General features: G+C 37.0%; 1 protein-coding gene and 1 long non-coding RNA gene across 11 annotated transcripts in view; one reads left to right on the top strand and one right to left on the bottom strand.

The window, feature by feature from the left end:
- Positions 1–7,694: 7,694 nt before the first annotated feature.
- The window catches only part of ITPR1 (inositol 1,4,5-trisphosphate receptor type 1), a 390,069-nt gene continuing 372,252 nt past the window's right edge, over positions 7,695–25,511 (bottom strand). For all 10 annotated transcript variants that reach the window (XM_051981182.1, XM_051981188.1, XM_051981197.1 and 7 more), the window contains 2 exons: positions 21,562–21,723; positions 7,695–9,121 (listed from right to left, as the gene is read on the bottom strand). In XM_051981182.1, the coding sequence (XP_051837142.1) occupies positions 9,035–9,121; positions 21,562–21,723 (249 nt within the window). In that variant the 3' untranslated portion in view covers positions 7,695–9,034. The remainder of the gene's footprint in view (positions 9,122–21,561; positions 21,724–25,511) is intronic.
- On the top strand, positions 21,730–23,314 carry LOC127551496 (uncharacterized). The gene is made up of 2 exons (XR_007951110.1): positions 21,730–22,045; positions 23,079–23,314. It is a non-coding gene; the product is annotated as an uncharacterized LOC127551496 (long non-coding RNA).

The following is a 25,511-nucleotide window of genomic DNA, read 5'->3' as shown; positions in this document are numbered from 1 at the left end:
AGACTAAACCCTCTTTCTTTCTCTTTGAATGGATGGAAGACTGGGCCTTTTAAGCCCCAGGATTTCTCTAAGCACAGTGGTAACAGGGACAGGAAGCAGCTTTCAGAAGCAAGGGCCTTGTCTCCATGGAGCTGCAAAAGAGGAACTGGTTTCATTTGCTGCCATTTTTCTCTTCTTTTCTAGTTCTTTATAGCAAATGTTTCTAAGCTTTTCCTTTCTTACTTCCCCTGCCCCCAACCATATCCCAGGGACCCAAACCTAGAAAGGATAAAGGAGAATCATTCCAAGACTCCAGCAGCTCCTCATCTGTCTTTTTTTTTTTTTTTTTTAATAACATCTCAGCATCGTCACCTACTTTTTTGCACTTGATGCTCAAGAAGTATATTGAGTAGGAGAGTGATTTGGTTAGGCTTGCAGAAGTTTTTGGCTAATGACTTCACCTGCTGCATGGAAGAGAGATGGGAACAAAGCTAGATTGAGGCAGGAAAACCACACTGGAAGTTGCTGCAATGAGCAAGGGGGAGGTGATGAGGTCTTCTTTTAGGGTGGTTGTATGATAGAGAGAAGGGGACCGAGGTGAGAGCTCTTGCGGATGCAGAAATGACAAAATTAGACAGCTGACTATGTGGGGGTGAGAGAGGAGGCAAAGATGATTCAGAAGGCTAATTCCTCCCGTTGTACTCGATGTCACTCTAATCATCAATGCTGATTGACTTTGTTCAGTCCTTTTTGGTCTTTGTAATTTGGGTATTATATATATATATATATATATCCCCTTGGATTAAGAGATATCACATCTAGTTCTCTTAGTTTAACTTTTATTTCATTAGCTTATTTCTATTCTTCTTGGCTTTCTTTCAATTTGATTCCTCGCATTCTATTCCTTCTCAATGCCTTTTATTGGATCATGATCTTCCTGACCACTAAATGTGATTGTTCCCCAAGACTCTGGCTTGGATCATCACTTCTTGCTCTATACTTTCTCCCTTAATGATCTCATGATCTCCTTGTCACTAAACTATCATCTTTATGCACATAACTTCCAAATCTACATATTTAGACATATTTTCTCTTGGGAATATTAGTCATACATTATAACAAATGATTCCTGGACATTTCCCCTTGGAGCTCCCACAGGCATCTTAAACTCAACATGTCCAAAATGAAATTTCTATGCCCCACCCCATCCCCAAACAAATTCATCCTGCAAATTTCCCTATTTTTATTGAGGATACCACCCTTCTTCCAGTCATCAAGATTCCCATTGTCTTGATTTCTACTTTCGCTTCTGACCTGCGCTGTCCAGTTGCCCAGTTGTCAAGTCTTATCCATTCTAAGTCTACAACATCCTTCATGGTAGTCCCCATCTCTCCAATAACACTGGCTCCATACTTGTTCAGGCACTTCCTCATTTTTCACTATCAATCAAGTCTATTCCAATAGCTTTCTCATTGGTTATAAGCTGGCTTATTAGCTGCAACTACTTGTTTTTAAAAAAATATTTTAATGACTATTTCAATACAATAGCATTTCTTGATGATCCTATGTGTTTTACAGATTTAAAAACATTATTCAGAGGAGTCCAGGCTTCATCATGACTCACAAAAAAAGGCTAATTGCCCCTGTCTTAAACTGAACCACTTCCTTTTCCCTCTCCCAATTTTCTACTTCTGACTTTATCAATTCTCTGTGTGGCACAGCCACTGCTTGGATGCTTATGATTGCAATGTTGGTATTATCCTTGAGTCTTTCCTCTCCTTCCCTCTCCTGTTTAGTTTATCCAGCAGTTTTGATCTTATCTGCAAAATATCCTTTAATTTTATTTTCTTTCTATTCCTAATGCCACCAACCTAGTTCAGGCATTATTTTGTCCATGTGAACTATTACAATAGCCTTATGTCGCCCCTTCCACTTCTTGCCTTTTTTCCATTTTTCATAATTCTACTAGAATAATTTTCTTTAAGGGTAGTCAGTAAATCAAAAAGTACAAATCTGGATCATGTCACTCTCTGCTCAAAATCTTCAGCGAATGAATGGCAGGTTGATATATTTTTGAGGGACATGAATTGTATTGCACTTTTCTTCTCTAAACACAATCTAACTTGATAATAATCTAGATGTAACTTAGATGTTTTTATTTAAAATAAAATATTTAGGATACTACCCTCAATGTTTAAGGTTCCTGTAAATGGGGTTTATGGACTTCAGCTAAATTGAGAAATTTGTTTGGCCTTGATCCTATTGATCTTCTCCTATCACCCTAAGTTTTTTTTTTTTTTTTAATAATGCAAGTTTAGTAGAATATAAGTTTTGGGAGGAAAGAGATTATTTTATTTGCCTTTGTAGTTTCAGAACCTTGCAAACAGATGCTTTATAAATGTTGAGTCATTTCCACAAATTTGTATAAACTATTTTGATACAATGCAATTGAGGAAATATAAAAGATCTCTAGGCATTTGTTGGTTGTGAAGGACAGTGGATTGAGCAAACGCTTTAGTCCTTCCCTTCCCCACTTAAAAGCATAAAAATTTGAGGTTGTAAGTCATTTTTGTCATCTGCTCTTCTAGATGGAGGCCTCCTCTGAATGAGAAAGAATGGAGGAGAGTCCTGGGAGGCCTCCACCTTCCTCCTTTCTTGGCTGGGGGAGAGGGTGGTAGGAACTGTGTAAACATTTAGCCCAAAAGATACAGTTCAGGTAGAATGCAGGTGGGTGATTTTGGGTAATCCACATATTCATCTGCCTGCGAGCCTTCTGTCACTCAAGCCAGAGTTCATTCCCTTTCACTACAATCAAGCTGGACTTCCTATCTACTGCTCATACATATAAACATTATATTTTGGCCTTTACCCTATGCTTATTCCTAAGGAAACTAAGTCTCAGAGATATAAAGTGATTTGTTTAAGATCACTCTGCTAGTAGATAGAAAAACTAAGGTAGTCATTTGATGGGAAAAAAAAAAAAAAGATACCCAGGGGATTGAAGGCAAGGCAGTGAATAAGGGGAATTCTGGCTCCAATTTTTAAAATGTGGCACGGTCACAGCAAGCTTCCTGTCATCAACCTAACTCCAAACTGAACTTGTCACTTAGACAGTCTCATTTTGTTCACATCCAGTATTCCATTCTGAGTTTTTTCCCCACTTCTCTGAGATCTGTCACAAAAAGTACCTTGAAAATCTTCAACATTCATTCCAAGTTGGTCTGGTTTACATATCCATCTTATTGACTTGGAAGCCAACATAGAACATGGTTTAAATGGATTAACTTAAGGCTGTATAAAAACTGGCCAGGCCAGAGCAGCAGTATCTTTTTCAGTGCCAAATTCTGCCCACAGGAGCATTCATTATATTTTCAGTTTTAAATGTGGGAGCTGTTTACAAGCTCTGTACCTTATTTCCGCATGCTGGATACACAGCTTATGTTTGGAGACTCTTTTTCAAAATCATCATAGGGGTTTTCTTAACCTTTACATTATTTTTGAGTGGTTTTTATCTTGTTTTCTTTCCAACCAGCGGAGATGAGACAGTTTCACTTCTCGCCGTTAAAATCCTCTTGTTCATGCTAGTTTGTCATGACCTTAAAATAAACCACTTCCAATTTCAGTGCTCAGTCTTTGGTAATGATTTTAAATGTAATTCACCAGTGAGTAAAATCTTTGTCTTGAGAGGTAAAGCTCATGTAGATACTGCTGAAGAATTTAGTTGCTGACTTTCCTTGGCCATCGTTGGAAATGTACTGGAAGCAAGTGCCTTTGTATTATTTCTCGGTTTTTCTTATTTTTTTATAACTTCATTCCTAATCTAGAAACTTTGAGAATGTTTTTAGGCATCTGTGGCACGATACACGATGAGTTGATCATGTGGCAAGAATACCAGGGGTGGAAAGATATTTGTTACACTTGTCATATTTATAGATGTCATTCTAGATCTCCCCTGTCAGATAACTGGTGAGTCCTAATAGTCATTCTGAGAGATAACCACCCACAAAAACCACATTCATGGCACTTTACTCAAACCTTTACTTTAACCACTACTTTGTGATGCAAAACTAGTGGAATTTTGGGTACTTTTTGTAAAATTGAAATCTTCACAGGGGTTTTCCAGCATTCTTGTTGGTTGCTGACAAATTACCATTATAAAGAGCAAAAGCAAAGTCAAGTTTACTAATAAAAACACCTGACTGCTTAAGATAAAGTCTGTCTCGGCATACATATTTTCACTACAGAAAACCACATTATATGAAGTTGAAAAAAAAACCTAATTCCTTTCTGAAAAGTGTATTAGGTGACAAATATTTATTGGCTTCTTACATATGACACAGATTCCATCTTTTTGCTGAGATCATTAATTGTCTGCTGGCCACCTGAAAGTCCCATTAGCATCTCAAATTCATGTCCCCAAAGGAGTTCATTATTCCCCCCCGCAACCTGTCCCTCCATTAAGAGTACCACCATTTTTCCATCTACCTGAGTTGGATGGAAATCTTACTTCCATTCAAATCACTTTCTGTCATCCCTCACCTGCACCACCAGTACCAGAGAGATGTTCATCCCATTTTACCTGGATGATTCTAGCTTTTTAACTAGTCTTCCTTCTCTCAATCTCTTCTCCTCAGTGTATCTTCCACATGCATATCTCACAAAACAGTTGGCCAAAGCATAGGTCTGACCACATCATGTCTCTTTTGTAGCTTTCTGATTTCCTTTAAAATAGAACTAACTCCTCTCTGCCTGGCTCCAGGCTGCCTTTCCTGATATTCCATATTACTCCATTTCACATAGTCTTACATCCACACTGCTCTTGCTATTCCCTAAAATCCCATCTTCCTCAGAATTCTTTGCTTCTTTTTAGGCCATCTTCTATGGGAACCCTTTCATATTGATATAAGTACCCCCACACATAACAGTTCCTTAATAAATGCTTGAATTTAATTGATACTTTGTACAGAAGTAAACCAGTTTTAAATGCTAGAACTGAAATAGCTCAGTGCCTTATAATTTGCAGATCCTCTTGAATGCTTGAAAAGAAAACACGACATAAATTTATTTTGTTAAGATACACCCTAATTAAAATATTAAATATCTATGAGCTTTTCTATTTCTATAAAATGGGTGGGATTACAGAATTGAACCACATGATTTTGGTAAGTTATCATTTAGGCTCTATTGTGGCAAGGAGGCTAGTAAAGCAAGTTACATTCTGTGATTCAGAATGTCTAGATTCTCATCCTGATACAGGAGGAACAAGCTAGCTAGGCTTCAATTCTCCCATTTATTCAATGAAGGGACCAGATTATATGATTACAAAAAAGGGCTGTTCCAGTTCCTAATTGACCTCTGGATGACTTGAATTGTGTTATTGTTCAGCATACTATATTGGATATGATGTCCTCATGCCTATTCCTGATGTAAACCATTCATAATAGAAGGTTGCGGAAATCTAGCATTATGAGTTTAAAGTATACATTTCCTTATATTTTTGATAGATTATGGAAATTTCTCCACATATTTTTGTTCAGTTTGCTACAGTAAGGACTAACTTGTGGGTTAATTTCCACAAATAAGGATTGTCTTTTCTGGCTTAACAAATGTGTTAAGAAATGTTCACTTTAGCAGAGTAAAATGCCCAAGTCTTATATATATAACGTGGGAGTCAAATTCATCAGCGGCCCATTTTCAGAAAGTACAACTAAAATAAGCAACATGTTGAAAGGAATCATGAGAACAATGAATGAGGAACATGATCCTGGAAGCAAACCAAACAAGTTGAATCAAATTGTGAAAGAATGGGAATAAAGGAAGTTAACTGGGGGGAAAAGCACAGTTCTAGGAAAAAGTGAAGTGTCACTAAAACAGGATGGAATATCAGTTAGTGCAATAGGATTTGAACAAATGAATGGAAACTACTGGCAGGAAGTAAAGAAAAAGACTAACTTTGTACAATTTTAGGGAAAAATTAGAAAAGGAACAGTATCTAATATATATATTAGGAAACTATAAATAAAATAGAATATAGCTCTCGGTCACTAATCCACTTAATAGCTCTACTTTTGGATGTGGTGAGCTGGCTCTGATAGTAACCTGATCTCTTACCTATGAAGAAGCATCAATATTAAGAAGCACCGAGAAGGTCAGTCATCAGCTCTACCATCAGTTTGTGGTTCAGACTTTGGTTTGCCAGGTAATATACTGGGCTTCAGTGTTCATTCCCAAACTGAACCACTGCATGTAGGGTGTAGGGACATTCCTATTCCACTTCAGTTTTGCTGAGACTGGCAAACTGAACCAAGATCTGTATCTTAAGTGACGGGATTCAAATGAAACATGACAAACCCATCGGTGCTATAACCCGAACATGTCAATGCAGAACTTTCCAGTGAACACGATAGGACTTGGGAAATAAGCTGCACATGCCACAGGTCTGTATTGTATTGGACAACTTGAGAGAGAAAGGGAAGAAAATTGGCCAAAGTCTGCAAAGATTGTCTCTGCCTGTCTCAAAGGTTTTAGCAATAGAATCATTTATTTCTTTATTTTTAGGTACACACCTTCAAATATCTTGGGGTTGACTTAAGGAGTAAATAACACTTTAAAACAATGAACTTATTTACTGGTGAATTAATAATAATTTATCACACATTCCCCTTCCCCCCAAAGCAATTGCAATGAAAACTGCTGAGTTAATTGGGAATGTTTTATATGACCCATTTTCCAACTGTAGGTGACAATTATTCTTATTTATCAGAGCATACGGGAAAGAGGGTCAGAAGGGCACTTGGCAAAAGGCCCCTTTCTCTGCAGCAGAGTGAGAGGGTTCTCTGGCCATATTTCAGTCAAACCTCTGCCTGCTAGAAAGTCTCTTGTCAGAATGCCATCATCGAGAGTTTACCACTGCTGTCAGGGACACTCCTGGATTACAGATAGCCAAGTCAGATTGATTGCCCAATGAATCTAAGGCAGTAGAAGCAGACAAACACGCCTAGATTTGTGTTGGGATACATACCAGGTTGTCATGACAGCCTGCGTGACAATCACTGTGGTAGAAGAATGAATGAATATTGTATTACACATGTCCGAGTGTTGGTTCTCAGAGGGAGCTGTTCTCAGCAGAATTAGGGGGAGCAGAGTATTCCTTCATACTCCACACCATCAGGCAATCGATGTTTATCTGTATCCAAATCCTTTGTATTTCTGCTTATTGAAACTTAGCCTAAATTCCAATAGATTTGGGATGGAAACTACCACCCTCATCCAGAGAATTACAGAGACTGTGGATCAAAGCATAGGATTTTCACCCTTTTTTTTTTTTTTTTTTTTTGATTGTTTGCTTTTTTTTTTTTCTCTCATGTTTTTTTTTTTTTTTTCCCTTTTGATATGATTTTCCTTGCACAACATGACAAATATGGGAATATGTTTAAAAGAACTGCACATATTTAACCTGTATCAGATTGCTTGCTATCTTGGGGAAGGGAGAGAGGGAGAAAAATTTGGAACACAAATATTCTTTACAAAAAAAGAATATTTACATGTATCTTTACATGTATTTGGAAAAAGAAATACTATTGGAAAAAAAAAAAAAACAACAAAATACTGTTGGGGAAAAAAAACACTCTAGCCTAAATAGAAAATTTATGTTTAGCACCTAAACGAGACACTGAATTCTCCCAAACAGATACCATCAGTCTATCACCACATAGTAATATTCTGCATCATTTATTTAAATATCTACTTTTATTTATGCATTTACAAACTTTAGTAGTACTCATTTTTTTACTCTGCTTTCAGTACATTTTAAAACTATTTGCAGAGAAATCATCTTTTTTTAAAATGAGGTCCATGTACAAAACTAGGCGACAGATATAAAAAATGTTTCCTTCCATATTTTTTCAGCCATCAAGAAAAATAAATCAAGTGACAAAACCAAAACCAAACACTGTGGTTCTTTCACTAGTATTACATGTCAGTGATCAACTACAAGTCCTAATGGGATATAGTTTATATTTGAATTGGTATAATGAATGTCTGTTTAAAACTTCTAATTGGTACAGCATGTCGCACGTGATGAAATAAGAAAACTCAATCCTGCATATGGATTGGTGAATCTAGAAACCATCATTTATTCGTTCTTTTACAGCATGGCACAATTCGTCCCCCAGGAGATGACACTGACTGGCCAGCAGTGTGCATTCATCCTCAACTTGGCATAAAAAAGTTCCCTTTAAGAAATTCATTAACTTCTTCACAAGTTTTTGCCTGAGCTTCTACTTTGCCCTTTTGCTTTTAAAGAAATCATCAGTTTGATCAATCACAATTTAGAAGCATAAAACAATGTATAAAACTAAAAGGACTTTTTTTTTCTATGGATACCAATTCAAGAGCTCATAGCTTTCCAGCAACATCACTGAGAGACAGAGCACGAATGCCATCAGCCACAAGAAATGGCATCCTCATGGAATCATTACGTAGTACAAAACGCCCAGGGGCCTGAAACTCGCTACAAATACAATTTGGCAGCTGCCGTCTTTGCCTGATATTTAACCATTTATTACAGAGTATTAACACACCAGCTTCAAAGATGTGCACTCCCTTTTGGACACTTAGGAGTTACAAATATGTTGTGATTGCATAATTCATATTGCACAATTGTATAAAAACATAAATACTGGCTATTCTAGTTTTTTATTTTAAATACAAAATACAGGTCACATACTTTTAAATCTATAATCCTGTTCAAGTGCAATTCAGGTGCTTCCTTTAGTCCTCCCAAAAAAAGGCATTTTTGATATATATATATTTTTTGGCACAAATGAAACCTCACAGTGCCAACATTTCTAATTACATACATATACCCAAACCTTTATAGTAGCAATCATATACATACAGTATAAAACTGGGTATTTACAAATGTACTAAACACACAGATGTAGCCTTAGTGGTTGAATCTGAACCTCTGGTTAGCATTATTCACGCTATTAATAATAATAATAATATTAATAATAATAATAATGGTTAAATACTACCCCTTTATTTCATTGACTTATGCTGGTTGCTGTGGGTTGACGTTCATGTGAGGAGGATGTCCTAGAAGGCCAATTCTCTGTTTCTGCTTCCTTTGTTCTGTCATCTGGAAAGTTAAAAAGTTTTCTCATTAGACCCAGACACTTCCTGTGCATCAAATCTTATAATGAACCAGAGATGTACCTCTGTGGTTATGGTTTACACTGAAAGCCACTTTCTACAAATAATGTACTTCCACTCTACTCAACACACAAAACATCAAAAAGAGCATCTCCCCGGGGCAGAATGGGGAATTCCGTGAACCTCCTCATGCACTGTGGCATTCAAGTACACTGCCTCATCCCTGTTTCACAAGGAAAAAAGCAGCCCAAGAGTGTTGGGAGGAGCTTGCAAGGAGCAGGCAGTACATATCTGCTGAATGAAGGGGGATCTTTACATTATAGGACCCAAACTAAGCACTTTTCAAAATGAGTGAACACCCACTGGAAAATGCTTCTTTTATGTGGCAGGTCTCTAAGGAAATACTTAGAAAAACCTTTTCCACTACAGGACTAACTCATTAGATGACATTTTTTGGGGGGTACAATTAGAGGGTCACAAAACCAGAAATCACAGATTATAAATGAAGGAATCTTAGAGGACATGGATTTCAACCTCCTCAATTCCCTCCCAGACACAGAAACTAAGGAAACAGACAGGTTAAGTGCTTTTCCCAGGGATCTACAGCTATTAAAGTCTGAGGCAGATTTGGAACTCAGGTCTTCCTAGCTCTAATTCTAGCAATCCTTTTTTTTATCCATGGTCACCTAGCTGCCATTTTCTTCTAAAACTTATCTACCTGGCTAGTGCCAAAGAGCAGTGAAGCCCTATCTATCTATATATGTACAAACATTTCAAAACATCTGTGTTTTTACTGGCATTGGTATTCCTTCCATCAGCAAATTCATATCCCATCTATGTCCCAGTTGACAGAATTTATGATCTGTCATGGGTAAATTAGTCATCTTAACGAAGTTGTACATCTATATATTTTATTGTTATATGTTTTCAATTGGTGGGGGGTGTATGGAAGGGGTAAAATTAAACGTAAAATTGAAAAATCATATTTTGCTCAGAATCAATAACAAAGTCACAAATATAGAAGGGCATGCTGGGATCACGGAGGGTGTAGGTTGCCATAGTGGAAAGAGACACAGATTTGGGATTTGAATTCCACCTTCACAGATCTGATCATAACCCTTTCCTGCTCAAGAAGCTTCTGTGGTTGCCTGCTATTTCTGAGCTAAAATACCAGTGCCTCAGTTTGTTATTTAAAGCCCTTTTATCAGTCTATGTTCAAGCTACTTTTCTGGACTGACTCCAATTTTTGCTCTCTCTTGATCTCTACCTGTACAGGTTTTATCTCCCACTGCTGTGAGTTTGTAGAGATTGTATCGTTATGTCTGGGATATGCCCCCTCCTCCCTTCTGCCTTATGGAATTCCTGGCCACCTTTGAGACTTGGCCCAGTTTTCAGGGGCTGCATCTTCCATGAGATGTTCTTTGTTCCCCTAGTTGTTAGTACTTCCCTCAGAAATGTTTTTCTATTTTGTACTGATTTATGAGGATACATGCTCTTTTCCTATAACACAATGTCACCTTTTTTAGATTGGGGGCAGAGCTAGTTTTTATATCCCTAGCACCTGGCTCCAAGCCCGGCATGAACTATGTACTTGATAAAGTAGAACTGAAGTGACCTGAAATGGGGAATTTGTGCTCAATCTGGGCTTTCTGACTTTTCTATCACTGGCTTGGACAAAGGCAGAAGCAGCAAGTTCATCAAATATGAACTCCAAGTTGGCAGGATGAGAGAAGGAAGGCTAACACATTGGATAGCTAGGGCAGGATTCCCAAACAACTTGACAGATCACAACCCGCAGCTTAGTTGAAGAAGATTAAATTTAATAGGGGTAAATGTAAAGTAATACTTGGGCTCAAGACATCAACTTCACAACATCAGTTGTGGAGGGATTTTAATGAAGTACAAGTTCTACAGAAGTTAACAGTGGGAGGGAAACATGAAAATCAAGAACACAAATGTGACTTTGTGCTACAGCAGGAAAAGCAGAAGTTCTAGGAAGGAGGAGGTTAAGAGTCCAGCTGTATTTTCTCCAGTTTAGAATATACTTCGAGGGCTGTGTCCTATTTTAATCATATTCTTGGAAGAACAATGATGAACAACAGCAAATTGTCCAGAGGAGAGACAAGTGGGATAGGGAAGGGCCTTAAGCCAGTTTTATGAATACTGCTTAAACAACAGATTTGGGGGTTTCATGATAACTATCTTAAAATACTTCAAAGGCTGTTGTGGGGAAGAAGAATTTGCTTTAAGAGACAGACCTAGAGAAAGTAGGGAGAAGTTGCAAAGTAGCAAATTTAGTCTTAATGCCCGGAAAAATTTCCTTATAATTCTAACTTTGTGTATGTATACAAATTCTTAGTCAAGGAAGGAGTGGACTTCTGCTAATGAAGAAAAACTATAATGTATCTAAGAAAAATAAATTACCTCTCTTTTTATATCTAACTTTTAGAATCTTTGACTCCCTATGTTTCAGGCATTGTAATAAATATTCGGGAGATAGTTAACAAAGAATGAAACCATCCTTACCAAAACATCCCTAATGTAGCAAGTGCCATAGGTGCTACTTTCTTAAGACTAGGTTTTAGCAGCCAGTTGTCTAGAAGTCTGGAAAACTGACTGAAAATTTTTTCTGTTAGAAGTTTGGTTCAATTTAACATTATTTTTTAGTACCTACTATATTCTGGAGATGTACTAGATGCTAGAAATATAGAGCTAAATAAGACCTAGTAGAGAGAATAAAGCAAATACACAAATATAATGGAAGTAGAATGTCAAAGTGCCTGAGAAGTGTAGGGTGTTATGATCAGAAAAAGAATGATACTAGCATCATGTTCTATTTATTGGCAGCTGAACCATATCAAATAAAATCTTGTCTGGACATAGCAGACTTATGAAGCTTAAACTTTAGACTTTGGTTAAAAAATCCTTAAGATCATCTTCTTCATAAAACTTGTGTGTGTGTGTGTGTTTTATTTTTGTTAGTGGTTTACATAAAAGAAAGTTGAATCAAATTTTTATGGTAGAAAAATCTACAAGTCATAATTATGAATTTTTGGTCTGTTATACTGATTTGATGGTTTCTAAAATGTCAAGTGTTCTATGGGACTTGAAAATTATATATCTAAGTGTGATTTTTTTTAAAAGCACATAAAACATTTCCACTATTATGAAATATAATTAAGGGTGCCTTTTAGCACTCTTTAGTAGGATCAAGATGCCATTTCTTGACTGTTTCATGAGTAATGTGCAGAGGAAAGCTGCATGGGTGGCAAATATTTCCAGAAAGAATTTCACAAAGTCTCCAATTTTAACAAAGGTGTGGCTTAGTTCAGTCCCAACTCAACAGCCTTAGGTGGAGATGGGAACCCTAAAGGGAGCCGTGGAGCTCTAAAGGAAAACACCAAGCCCCAGAAAGTAAAGGTTTTTCAACAATTCAATCTGGGAAGGAAAACCTGATAGAGTATACTTAATTACAGAATCAATCCCTAACGCTTCTGCACATGGAACTTTACATATTTTAGCTCTTTACTTATTTGATCTCCTTGTTGTTTAGATACTAAGTTCAGATCTATTATCTCTACTTCCCTGGCTGGGTAACTTTCCGTAAAATTCTGAATCTTGTTCTTCTCCTTCACTTCTTGCAATCTAATGGAATCTGATTCAGTACTTTGTGGTAAATTTATTTGGATGAGTCTCAAAAGATAATTCTAATGAATTGAGGACTTCCAGGGCTTTTAATTCCATCCAATATAGGGCATCTTAAATTATCCAAAAGAAGTTAGTAATCAGACTTTTTCTTAATGAGTTACCTAATACTGCCTTCAAGAATAACTCCCCTCTCCCAAATTTTAGAGTCTTTTAAACTGAGCAACATATCTCAAACTGGCTCTTTCCCAACCATGGATTTTCTGGTTATCTAGGTATAAAAATTTAGTCATTTATGATTCATCTAACCAATTTCCAAGTCTACCCATTGTTCTTTCTATACCTCTCAAATCCATTTATTCCTTTCCATTTAAATTACTCTTTTATTCTAGACCTCTCATGCAAAACAGCCCAAAATAGCTTTCCTTACACTTTCTCTTCTTTATAACCCATCTTCCAAAAGGGACCAATCTTCCTAAAAAGATCATTTTTATCACTCTCCTATCTCTTCCCTGTCTTTCATTGTTAAACTTCTAGTAATAGTAGTCAATATTCTTTGCCTACAATAGCTTAAAAAAAAAAAAAACAGCTTTGTAAAGATTGTGCCCTTTATTCTGCCTTCATTTTCTTTGACCTGTCTCTGAAGCTTCTGACATAAATGGATCATTCTTCTGCTTAGTTTTTCTTCTCTCCTGACTTCCAAGATACTTTCTTCTTCTGGGTTCTTAGCACAATAGGCATGGGTATACAGTAGGCACTTAAGTAAATGTGTACTGACTGCCTGACTCTTGTTTGCTATACCCTCCCATCATGATCTCACCCATCTTTGGGTTGAATTATGATTTTTATAACTATGACTCCAAGATTTATTAAAGTATTAGAATAGCCAACCATAATATTTCTCTACTGAAAGCTGCTACTTCTTGAATTGTCTGCTGGGTAATTCCACTTGGATATGCCCTTGATATGTCAAAATCAGCATGTCCAAGATAGAACTGATTTTCCTGCTCCAGACTTCTCTATTTCTACCTCCATCCTCTCAGTCACTCAGTTTGTAATCTCAGAATCACCTCCAGCTTTTCCTTCTCCTTCCCCTGCTTTTTTCCTCTATCCAAATCAGTTGCCAAATTCTGCTGCTTCTACTTGAATAGCATCTTTCATATTCATCTCCTTCTTCCAGGTTTAGGTTTGCACCATTTTTTTTTCCTGGTCTACTGTAGTGATTTGCTAAGTAACATCCTTGACCCTTATTTCCTTCCTTTTTATTTCATCCTAAAAAAAAAAAAAAAAAAAGCTAAATAAAGAAGTAAATATAAAAAATAAATCAAAGCAAAAACAAAACAAAACAAAAAACTCCAATCCTTTATCTTTCTCCTCTGTCACTTTTGGTAGCTCCCTATTGCCTCTAGAATCAAATACAGATTACTGCTTTGGCATTCAAGACCCTCCACAATCTAACTCCAACCTGCCTTTTCACCCTCACTTCCCATTCAAGTTAGGGACAGGTTGAATTACTAGCTTTTGCCCAACACTCCTTCTCCTTTATACCTCAGTGCTGTCTGTCTGAATTTTCCCATGGTCATTCAAACTAAGTGCCACTTCAAAGAAGCCTTTCTTGATTCATATCCAATTCCTCATATTCTTACCTACCTCAAATTCTCTTGTCTATATTAATCTTTGTTCATTTTCTTTGTCTATTTTTGTGTGATATATCTCTTTATTTTCACTACTACTCTCCCCCATGTGGAGTATGATCCTCCACAATTCTGAAGCAGAAAGAGCTTTGGTGGAATCCTGGCTTTCCTATCCATGGAATCATGTCTGTCATGCTTTTCTAGGCTATGTGACCCTGGGCACTTCATCCCTTTTTCCCCCAGTTTCTTTGATAATTGAATCCTATTGAAAAAGGATAATGCTAGCACTATTTCCCAAAGTAGTTTGTGAGGTAACATTTATAAATTGGTTGGCACATAGTAAGCATGTAATAAATGCTTGCTTGCTCCCTTCTTCTACAAAATGGAAATGGACCAAATGAGGTTCTTTCCTTCACTAATCTAGGTTGTTACAAAGACATAGACTGTTATTTTAATCTTTGTATTACTAAGGTGTATTGGCAAATGTTTAGCAGCTGAGTCTCCGAAAAGCATTTGCTGATTCAGAGAGGTGTAAAATGCTCACTCTGAAAACTTAACCAGTAGCTTTCCCTAGCCAGGTTAGAGCTGGCTCCAGTAAAGCCCTACTTATCCCTCATACCCAGCATAGTACTTTGCACTTGATGTATCTGTCAAGTTTAAATGAATCATTTCAGTCTTCTGCTATAAAACTTTCTTTTTTTTTAATTAAAGCTTTTTATTTTCAAAACATATGCATGTATAATTTTTCAACATTCACCCTTGCAAAACTTGTCTTCCAAATTTTTCCCTCCTTCCTCCCACCCCCTTTCCTAGATGGCAAGTAATCTAATATATGTTAAACATGTTAAAATATATGTTAAATTCAATATATGTCTACATAGTTGTAAAATTATTTTGCTACATAAGAATGCTATAAAACTTTCAACAATTATCTATTTATTTATTTATTTTTGCTGAGGTAATTGAGCTTAAATGATTTGTCCAGGGTCACACAGCTAGCTGCTCCCCAATTTTTTTTTTTTTTATCATTATGGGATAAGTTCTAAGCTCCTTACCTTTGGTTTACAAGACCCTCAACACTTCATTGCTTACAAACATTCATTTCCCCCGTGCTCTGATTCCTGTCCAATGTGAACTCATTTTATCTATCTCCTAAATAAATTCTTCACTCACTTTCCTCCTAAAAAGAAGTTGGTCACCCTAATCATATCTATTCTCATGTTGATCTCCCTGAAATGACCCACCTCATTTCTTATCTACTTATCTAAATTCTTTAGAGTGCCCTATGATGACTTCCTTGACTATTACTATTATTCCACGTTCATCTTTCTTCTCTGAACAGTTTTTAAAATTTATTAAGTTGGACTATTAGTATAGAGTAGAAATCAAAGGCTAAAGAAGCCTAATTGATAATATTGCATCTACCCGCTTTGGACTGTTTAAGAGAAGAAAGATACTATGTATGAATTTATATTTTGTGTCTGAGTATGGATCATGCATCATAAATTGTTATTAAAATGTTTTAGGTGCATTTGTAGAACTGTAACTGGGTAATTAGGCTTAGGGCAATTGGGGCATTGCTTTAGGATACACAATTTTGAGAGTAGCTAAGTTTAGTACTTTGTTGACAAGAACAACTATTCTAAGTAGACGCATCTCCAAAGAAGCAAAGACCTCTTAGTGGTCTTGGTATTCTATCTTCCCTGGAATGAAATCTTGTTTCTGAAAGACTGAGGCTTCTTTCAGAAGTTTCTTCCTCTTACAACTCAATTTATCTTATTCTGATGCATTCTGGGATGCTAGTCATGGGTGTGACATATAGATCTTGTCTTCGCACTGAGTTTGTAAGCTACAACAAAGGCCATGTCTTTTATTTCTTTTGTGACCCCCTAGAAGTGAGCACATAGTAGGTACTCAAACTTTTTCAAATTAATCAATGTTTTGATATCTAGCTTATGGGTCTTTAAAAAAACAACAGCAAAACATACAATTAATTTTTCAAATTTCTGAATGACTGTGGTTTGTAGACATCCTGGAGGTTGTAATTCAAAACTGGTATTTAAGTGGCTACCATAAATGAGAAGAATTAAGGCAATTGCCTGAAGGGCTTAATGCTCAGCCCTCCTGGCAAATCTTCATCAAACAATTATTTTAATTAGATGGAAAGGGTGGGGGAAGCAGCAATAAAAAACCAATATGATTCATAGGCAGGACAGTCTAGGCCTGAAAGAGCTAAGGGTCAAAACTGATAAGTGATAGTATATTGTATTTAGGAGTCATCAGCAGCCAAAAACAGATCTTGCTGGATTCTAGTTTATATTCTCAAATTATTTCTCCATCTGTTAGCCTAATTTCATGCCTCACACATAATCTAATAACCATGAGCATGTTCTACTGTTTAATTACCAAAACCAAAGCTTACTCTCCCCCTCCAAGCTTATTTCTTCCCCTAGATCTGAACATCTGAATTATTATTGACCTTTGTTTATGAAAAATAAGACTGAAATCAAACCTTCAGTTGAAAAATTACACGAAATGGATTGTTCGGTCAGAAAGTTTAAAGAACATTTAAAAATGGATGTCAATAAAAAACAGTTTCCTGCTGGAGGGAAAAAAACGGATAAGTAAAGACATGTCAGCCTTTTAATGGTAACATTATATTCTCAGCTCTGCAAAAAGATATTTTACTTAACAAAAAAAGAAAATTCCACTCACAGACTGGAAGTCTTTTCTACTTAAATACTCTTGTGTTTGTGGCAACACAGCAAACTCCCTTCTCCCTTGGAGATCACAGCTAGTATTCCATCCCCAAACCACAAGGGGACTTGGGTGAGTTACATGGAATTAAATGATTTGTCCGGAGTCACATAGTTAATATGGGCTTTGAATCCAAGTTATCCTGATTCTACGTTTTACATTCTGTCCTATTTCATATGATTTCTGTTTAAAGGATTTTTATGTCCCTAAACTTAGTTCTTTTCCTTCTAAGCTGAGGATGAACAGTTTTCTCTCTCTCTTAACCCCGAAACAAGCAATATTTCATCATTCAGTATGTTCCGACATTATTGATCTAGACAAGAAGTAACAACAGGACAACAAAGTACATTGTGGCTTTTAAAATCAGAGACAGCAAAGTGTCTGAAAATATCTTCATAAAAATCCATACGATTGGAGACAATGAGTAAATTCCAGTTTTCTAACATCAAGCACTAAATAATTTATAGTGAGGTAGGGGATGTACAGGAAGGAAGGGTCAGCAACCCTGCAGGGATGCCACAATCTGCCCATAATGCGACTCTACAATATTTCTTTGGAGGGAGGCTTTCTTGATGTGGGAAACTCTTGCTTATTCAGAAGACAAAAAAAGCCAAAATAAATAAATCTGAAAACTCAACTAATTGGAATTGTTTTTATAGTCCTGTACAACAATTCCTATAATGACCTTGAAATATCGCAGGGTTCTGAAGTGCCTTCTGAATAAAAGATTACAGTTCAATATATTATTTGAATTCTTTAAGGAAGAGGTACAACATAAATCTGTCAACTTCTTCTTAATGCAGAATATTCAATGAATGAGAATATCCATTCCCTAACCATTCTGGGTCTCTGTTAGATGACTCAAGTGTTTTTGCAGTACTTCTCAAACAATATTAACTTCTGTAAGAAAGAATTTCTCAAAAGCTCTAAGCATTGCCAGGATGCCCAGTTCAGTCACTAAAACTGGTTATGATTCTACTTGAAAAACAGGTGCAACATATATTGTATCTAAGATATACTGCTACATATTTAACATATATAGGACTGCTTGTCATCTAGGGGAGGAGATGGAGGGAGGGAGGGGAAAAATTGGAACCGAAGTGACTGCAAGGGATAATATTGTAAAAAATTACCCTGGCATGGGTTCTGTCAATAAAAAGTTATTATATAAAAAAAAAGATGAAAATTGAGAATAAAGACATTGACAAAAGTACATATTCTGTATACAGTAGCTCCTTAAAAACCACTTGGAATAGAAACTCAAATGATCTTTTCATGTTCTTAGAAAAAACTCAAAACAGCAGGTTTTATGTAGTAATCTGGGCTTTTGTTTTGAAATTGGAACTTTAAATAGTGGCACAAATCAACACCAAAATCACACAGATTTAAAATGATTTGTTCTTTGAAGACCACCACATATCTAAAAGATGATGGAGCCCAATTGTCCATGCAGCTTCCAGATCCCTGAAAAGATAGCTTTTTAAAACTTGTGGCTTTAATGACTATTACAAATGTTTCCCACTCACTATTTTCCATAAATGGAAAAAAAAAAATCAAAGCTTTTTTTTCTTAAGAGTGGTTAAAACTGCAAGAATTCTCAACAATTCATATTTCAGAAAATGCAGATTTTGCTAACTCCCTAGAATAAATTGATTTAAAATCAATTTTAAATTTAAAATTGAGTTTTAAAATCTGACTTTGGAATTAAGATTCATACAACAAATTTTGATTTTCAAACCAAAAACAGAAAAAGACTTGTCAATTGCATACTCAAAAAACATCATTGTGTTAACACCAAATAAGAAGACAAATTTAATTCTATAAAAAGAGAAATTATGCTGTATTTATCACACCACTGTACTATCTTACTACATAAGGAGAGTTATTAGAATGGAAGTATATGTTCAAGGGAACTTGCAAGAGCAATCCCATGAATAAACTTATCTTTTCATCTATCTCTGGAGATCACATTTATAAGAAGAGATTAATATTTACACCTATTCACAATAAGAGTACCTTTTGGTAGAGTTACCATAAAGTAAATATGGAAAAAGGCTAAAATTTGGCTGGAGCAAAAGTTAGTCATTTAATGGATATAAAAGCCTGTCTATGATCATAGCTTTTGCCTTGCTCAGAGTAAGGATTTATTTGCTGAATTGAAGCTAAAGCTTTAGTTTTAGTAACAAAATGTTAACTTGAATTAAAATTTACCAATAATAACAACATACTAATAAAAAGAGAGGAAATAATACATCTAACCAGCCTCCCTACTCAACTGAACAAATACCATATTACTTATTTTCTTAATTCACAAAGAAGTAACAGAGAATACAACAGACTGAAAGTAATCAGTAAATACGCCACTATCCAGCTAACTTCTCCAAAAGAATAAAATGTAATTGGTACAGGCTGCCTGGTTCTAACATGTAAATTCTATAGAAAAAGGTTTGCTTAATAATATGATGTGATCCACTAACAACTACAACATGAGTAAGCACCTAAGGACAATGTGGTCCAGACAGAAATTTCAATGAACTCTCCACTGAATGGATAATGTGCTTGGATTAGCTGACGCACACTCCAGAAAGACTCCAGTTGTGATACTGAGAAATTACAATGAATGGGCATAGTGGTTTTGGTCAGACAGACCACTGATTGCTAGAATAGTAGAGATGCTGCCATTCTGGAGCTGTAGGCATAAATAAAAGTGAGAAAATGGTATTATGTATTTACCTAATTGAAATTGATATTACCCTTTGAAAATGGTATTAGGTCTCAACAAAGGAAGAAGGATTCTTACTCTTGGGAGTTCTGAACTGGAACAAGGTTGTCCACAGGATTTTGAATATATTTTTTAAAACTTCTAAGTGAACTGAGTTTTCTCCACCAATAAATCACTCAAAAGGGAGAAGAAGATAACTACATCACCAGCAGATGTTATACGAAGTTTGCTTCTCTCTTCACAGGGCAGGAGAGGAGCAGCTACAACAGATCTATTTTCACCAGCTGGCCGAAATTTGTGGACCATTTGTTAAATGTTTCCACAAGAGGAGCAAAGGTTGATAAAATAATAAGCAAAGTCATCTAGTTACATCTTCATTAGTGTTCCTAATTTAGTTTATTACTCATTTTAGGTAGCTATCAAGCTTTGAGCTTAGGACAGACTGCATAAAAAAAGATTTCACCTTTCTCATTAGACTCTTTACCTCATACTGTCTGGGGCTAGGGTTTGACTTACTTTCATTGGGAAATAAAGAAATTTCACAGTATGGTTAATAATAGTTTGCGAACTGTTCAAAAAGGATCTTGTGGACATTTCATGTTTGTGTGCACATATTACCCCCTCTCTCTTCCCCCCCCCCTTCCTCTCTCTCTTCTTCTCTCTCTCTTCCTCTCTCTCTCTCTCTCTCTCTCTCTCTCTCTCTCTATATATATATATATATATATATATATATACACATACATATACACAAATACAGTAAATTACCGTGGCTAAATCTTGCATGGTATCTGCATACAGAATCACTTCTTACGCCAAATGGGTAATTTTGCTAGAAAGCGGATGAAAGTGATTCTGAAGTCTCAGGCTGTTGGAGTGAGCTGCTAAAAGTCACAAGCTTGGTCTCCCCAGATCCCCTCTAGCTTTGTCAATCTGTCCCCTCTCACACATGCAGTTGGTGTCGAGGGGAACCAAGCAAGAGTATGGAGGGATCTGTCTAAACCTGTGCCCATAGTCCAAAGGCAGTAAATGTCCTACTTATCCTGGGGAAGGAGCATCAGCTGCATATTCCCAGATCAAGACAGGGCTGGTTTTGAGAGTGACATTGGTCTATCATTGGACACACGTGTTCTTTGTTCAACCAGTGGTTCTATGCTTCCTATCTCTGGTACTGCATCATTGAGCCACAGGAGTTTTCATTTTTAGATTCACATTCTTTACTTCCTGCATGCTAACCTTGACTCTGGGCAGTGACTGTGACCACTGCAGTCCATAGCTGGGGACACTGACAAGCCATGTGGTTAGTTAGCTTGCTATCTGCACCCTAGTCTCATGTTCTAATCTTGTAAAATAGCTGAAGATTTTTAAATATATGAATTTATTCATCTTAGACTAGGGGTCCTCAAACTACGGCCGCGGGCCAGATGCGGTAGCTGAGGACAGTTATACACTTCACCCAGGGCTTATGAAGTTTCTTTATTTAAAGGCCCACTTAACAAAGTTTTTCTTTTTACTATAGTCTGATCCTCCAACAGTCTGAAGGACAGTGAACTGGCCCCCTATTTAAAAAGTTTAAGGACCCCTGTCTTAGACTATCGCCTTTCTCATGAATTTTGGAGGGCAGAGGTAGGGCAAGGTCAATGGGAAGGGGAAGTGATATCTGGTCTTTACCTGATCCTTCAATTCTGACAGCTGACCGGAGAGATTGGTAACGAGCTTCATGGTGGACTCCAGCTTTTCCTGCAGGTTCCTCAGCTCATTTTGCTCTCCTTCAGAATCACTACTGACTAGGGACATGGCACGCATCCTAGGGAACCAGTCCAGATTTCTTTCCTGGAATTCACATTAGAAAGGAAGAAAAACAAAAGATTTTTAGAGGGTGACATAAGCAATAGGAAAACAGAGCAAAACATTAGAATAAAATAGAAAAAAAAATAGAGCAGAACACTGGACTTTGGGATTGGATCTAGGTTCAAATCCTGATAGTGACACTGCCTTTTAACCTCTCTTAGCCTCCATTTTCTCATCAGTTAAATGATTCAGAGTGAATGTAAACAGCAATTGTTTCTGGCTGAGATCTACAACTGCATCCAGGGCCATCACCCTGATCTATACCTGGCCATTAGACCAAGATGACTCCAGACGAGACAAAGAGGTAGGTGACCTTGCACAGCCCTCCCTCATTTACAATCCAACTCACTTTCATGTCCCCTCCCTGATGTCATAGTCTTCTGCAAGAATGAAAGACAAACAGCATCCTCTGTGAGAAAGACCTGCCTCACTGAGGCCCGAAAAATATAGCTAGCTTTCATCTCTCTCTTTCTTTCTCTGTCTCTCTGTTTCTCCTTCCCCTTATCTTTTCCTTTCTTCCTCCCTCTCTCCCTCCTTTCCTTTCTTCCTTCCTTCCTTCCTTCCTTCCTTCCCTTCCTCCCTCCTGGAGGGGAAAATGAGGCAGATAAACTTGCCCAGCACTCTCTCAAATCTAATGACTCAAATGTCATGGTCATCTTTGAGAATAAAGCAAACAACAACAAGCTAAATGACAAGTTTAGAGCAGATGATCTCTTAAGGAGCCTACTACTTCTCAATATTTTATTCAACGTGGATATTGTCTGGGTGTTTGTTTTAAATAGTCTTAATGACCAATACACACCTGAGAGAAATCTTAGAAGTAACGAGATTTTAAGGTTATAAGCACTGACCACACTTAGGATGACTGAGTTAGGGTTAAGGAGAGAAAGGAGATTGTTCATGTTTATAAATTACTTTAAGAATTGCAAAATGAGGAGTAGCTAGATGGTGCAGTGGATAGAGTACTGGTCCTGGAATCAGGAGGATCTGAGTTCAAATTTTACCTTAGCCATTTGGAAGTCACAACCTCAACTGCCTTGCAAAACAAAATTTAAAAAAAATTATTATATATATATTTAAAAACTTCATATGAGGTTAGTGATCCATCCATTGCTCTCATTTTTCAAATGAAACAGGCTTGAAAAGATCATACTGGAGGTAATGCCTGAGTTGGAATTCAAACCAGGTCTCATGATTCCCAGAGCTACTTTCCATTTTCCCCTGTTTCTTAGAAGGGCATAGAGGTGGAGCAGGAGACATCAAATCTGGCCTACACTCAGCTGTGTGATCCTGGGCAAGTCAATTAATCCTGTTTGCCTCAATTTCCTTATCTATAGAATGCTCATTCTGGAGAAGGAAACAGCAAACCACTCCAGCCATCTTTGTCAAGAAACCCCCAGATGGGATCATGAAGAGTCGGGTACAACTAAATAACATTATCATCTTAGTAGAGTGGGAGAACTCTGCTATGGTTGTTCTATTTGTTTTAAACATCTTTCATCCCTTTTCCTAATTCTTTAATTCTATAAAATGGTAAAATAGAATATAACGGAATAAAACAGAGTATAACAAAGAGGGGTAATATTTCAGTCACTCTCGTGGTAAGCTTTGTAAATCCCACCAGAGCTTCCCTCCCACTCCACCCCTTTGATCCTTTCCATTTTTCCACTAAGCACCCAAACAGCTGGTAGGGCTACAGGTGAGGGGACAAAATGATGACAATTATTTCATCTACTTCTTTTCTCTCTCTCACCCCACCTCTCATGACAGACCATGAGTTCTGTGGCTTCTACTTGATTGCTGGTGAATAAAAAGGGACAGGTCTTCATACTGGAGTGGCGCGGCGCCCTCCCTCCCCCAAAATGTCCCTTTCTTGTTGTTCTTCTGCCAAACAGCAGGCAAAGCTTCAATAAATGAGCTCTGTTCACGGGGTCAGGAGTAAACATTCAGCCAGGATTTAATCAGTTGTAGAAATGAGTTAAAAAACCAAGGCATCTGAGGTTCATTTAATCTTCCATCTTCCACTGACCACCCTGACCTCTAGGGGATGAATTCTAACAGTCTCTAAATCCAGAAGAGCTGTTCTGAATCCCAATGTGCTTTTCCAAAGAAACCAGGAGCTCTTTACCATGGATAGTGCTATTTCCTTCCAAAACACATGCACAAGCACATGGATGAGACCTGTCTTTAGCTAGTACTGTAAACCAGCTGAGGCAATTATACCCTACATCTTGAATTAAAGCAGGCAGCTCCTACAGGAATTGCAAAAAAATCTGAAAGCTACTCAAGTGAGAGTTCATTCACATGGCTGAAATATTCATTAGCATTTGTCTCTGAATATATGCTAGTTCAGGGGACAGGAATAAATAACATCCAAAGCAATTTGTTGTACAGAGTCAAACCTGATCCTTAGTTTTACAAGTGCCTGGATAGTAATGGTGACTCAGGCCTAGGCCGGAATATTTGTGGTAAAGATCATGATTTTAAAAAGCCAAACTTAAAACTACAACTTTATTTTGATTTTAATTTTTGATTTTTAATTTGATTTACAAATGGTAAAACCCTTGAGACAAACTTCTTGCAAGGATATAAATTGTTAGTTCATTTTTATCTTTATCAAATGCAACATCAATTCACCATCAACCACTAAGAATTCAACAGAACATTATTTGTGTATAATCTGTTGGTTTTCAAGAGGGAGATAGGGTATAAATGTTAAACAATGGTCTTTCTTTATTTGCAACCTGTGTTTACTACCACAAAATGCCTCAATATGAGGGTGAATTATGGAAGTATCTACATATAACACAATTTTCAAAGCTGACATACAACCTATCACTATCAAGGATATAGAAACCTTACATTGGAAGAATTTGTTCAAGCCCTAACACTTCCAATTCTAGCTCCCTTTTCCCGCACACTTGGCTTCTTCCCTAAAGTCTTAATCCTTCTTTCCTTTTTCACCTCCTTTAAACCCTTGGCAATCCCTTTTTCCTATTCATAGCTATTATTGATTGGCAATTTCTCCAATTAGTAGACTTCAGTGTGGTCTGAAAACGAAATATTCAGAATGATCTTGAAGAGAACATGGTATAGGGGAAGGAGTATGATACAGGGGAGGAAGTGTTGGCTTTGGGCTTAGAAGACCTTACTTCTAAGCTTGCCTCTTTGATGTTCACCTGTGTGACCTTGGTAAAGTAATTTAATCACCCTGGGCCTTCATTTCCGTATCAGCAAAATGAGGGGGTTGGACTAGGTGGAATTTGACATCAGTTCAACCTTTAGAAGTATGATTCTGTGACTTCTCTGGGTGAATTTACTTTATATATATTTTCATCTGGCCATTTAGGAAATAAGCAAAGTTATGGTTTCATTGTCTTATTTTGAAAAATGAGAATTAGTCTTCCCTTACAAAGGGTATTCAGAGGAATGCCCAGGATTTGTAAGTATTCCCAGCAACATTAAGGATGGTTGATATTTATAGGATGCTTAAAGTTATAAGGGATGATAATTGTTCCCCACATTTCTGTAGCACTCTGCAGCTTACACAGTGTTTTCCATACCCCAATCCACTAAGGGTGGTGGAACAAGTATTGTTATTTTCATTTTAGAGATGAAGGAACTGAGGCTCAAAGAGATTCAATGATTTCTCTGAGACCACAGCAAGTAAATAGTGGAGCCAGTATTCACAGGCTAGGTCTTCTGAGTGCAAACTTAGGGCTCTTCTCACTTGGCCACGGCTTCTTCTAAATCAATATTCCTTTTGATGC

This window comes from Antechinus flavipes, chromosome 1 (assembly GCF_016432865.1).
Source record: "Antechinus flavipes isolate AdamAnt ecotype Samford, QLD, Australia chromosome 1, AdamAnt_v2, whole genome shotgun sequence".
Taxonomy (NCBI): Eukaryota; Metazoa; Chordata; class Mammalia; order Dasyuromorphia; family Dasyuridae; genus Antechinus; species Antechinus flavipes.
The sequence above is the reverse complement of the archived record's forward strand: the minus strand, read 5'-3'. Positions and strand labels throughout refer to the sequence as shown.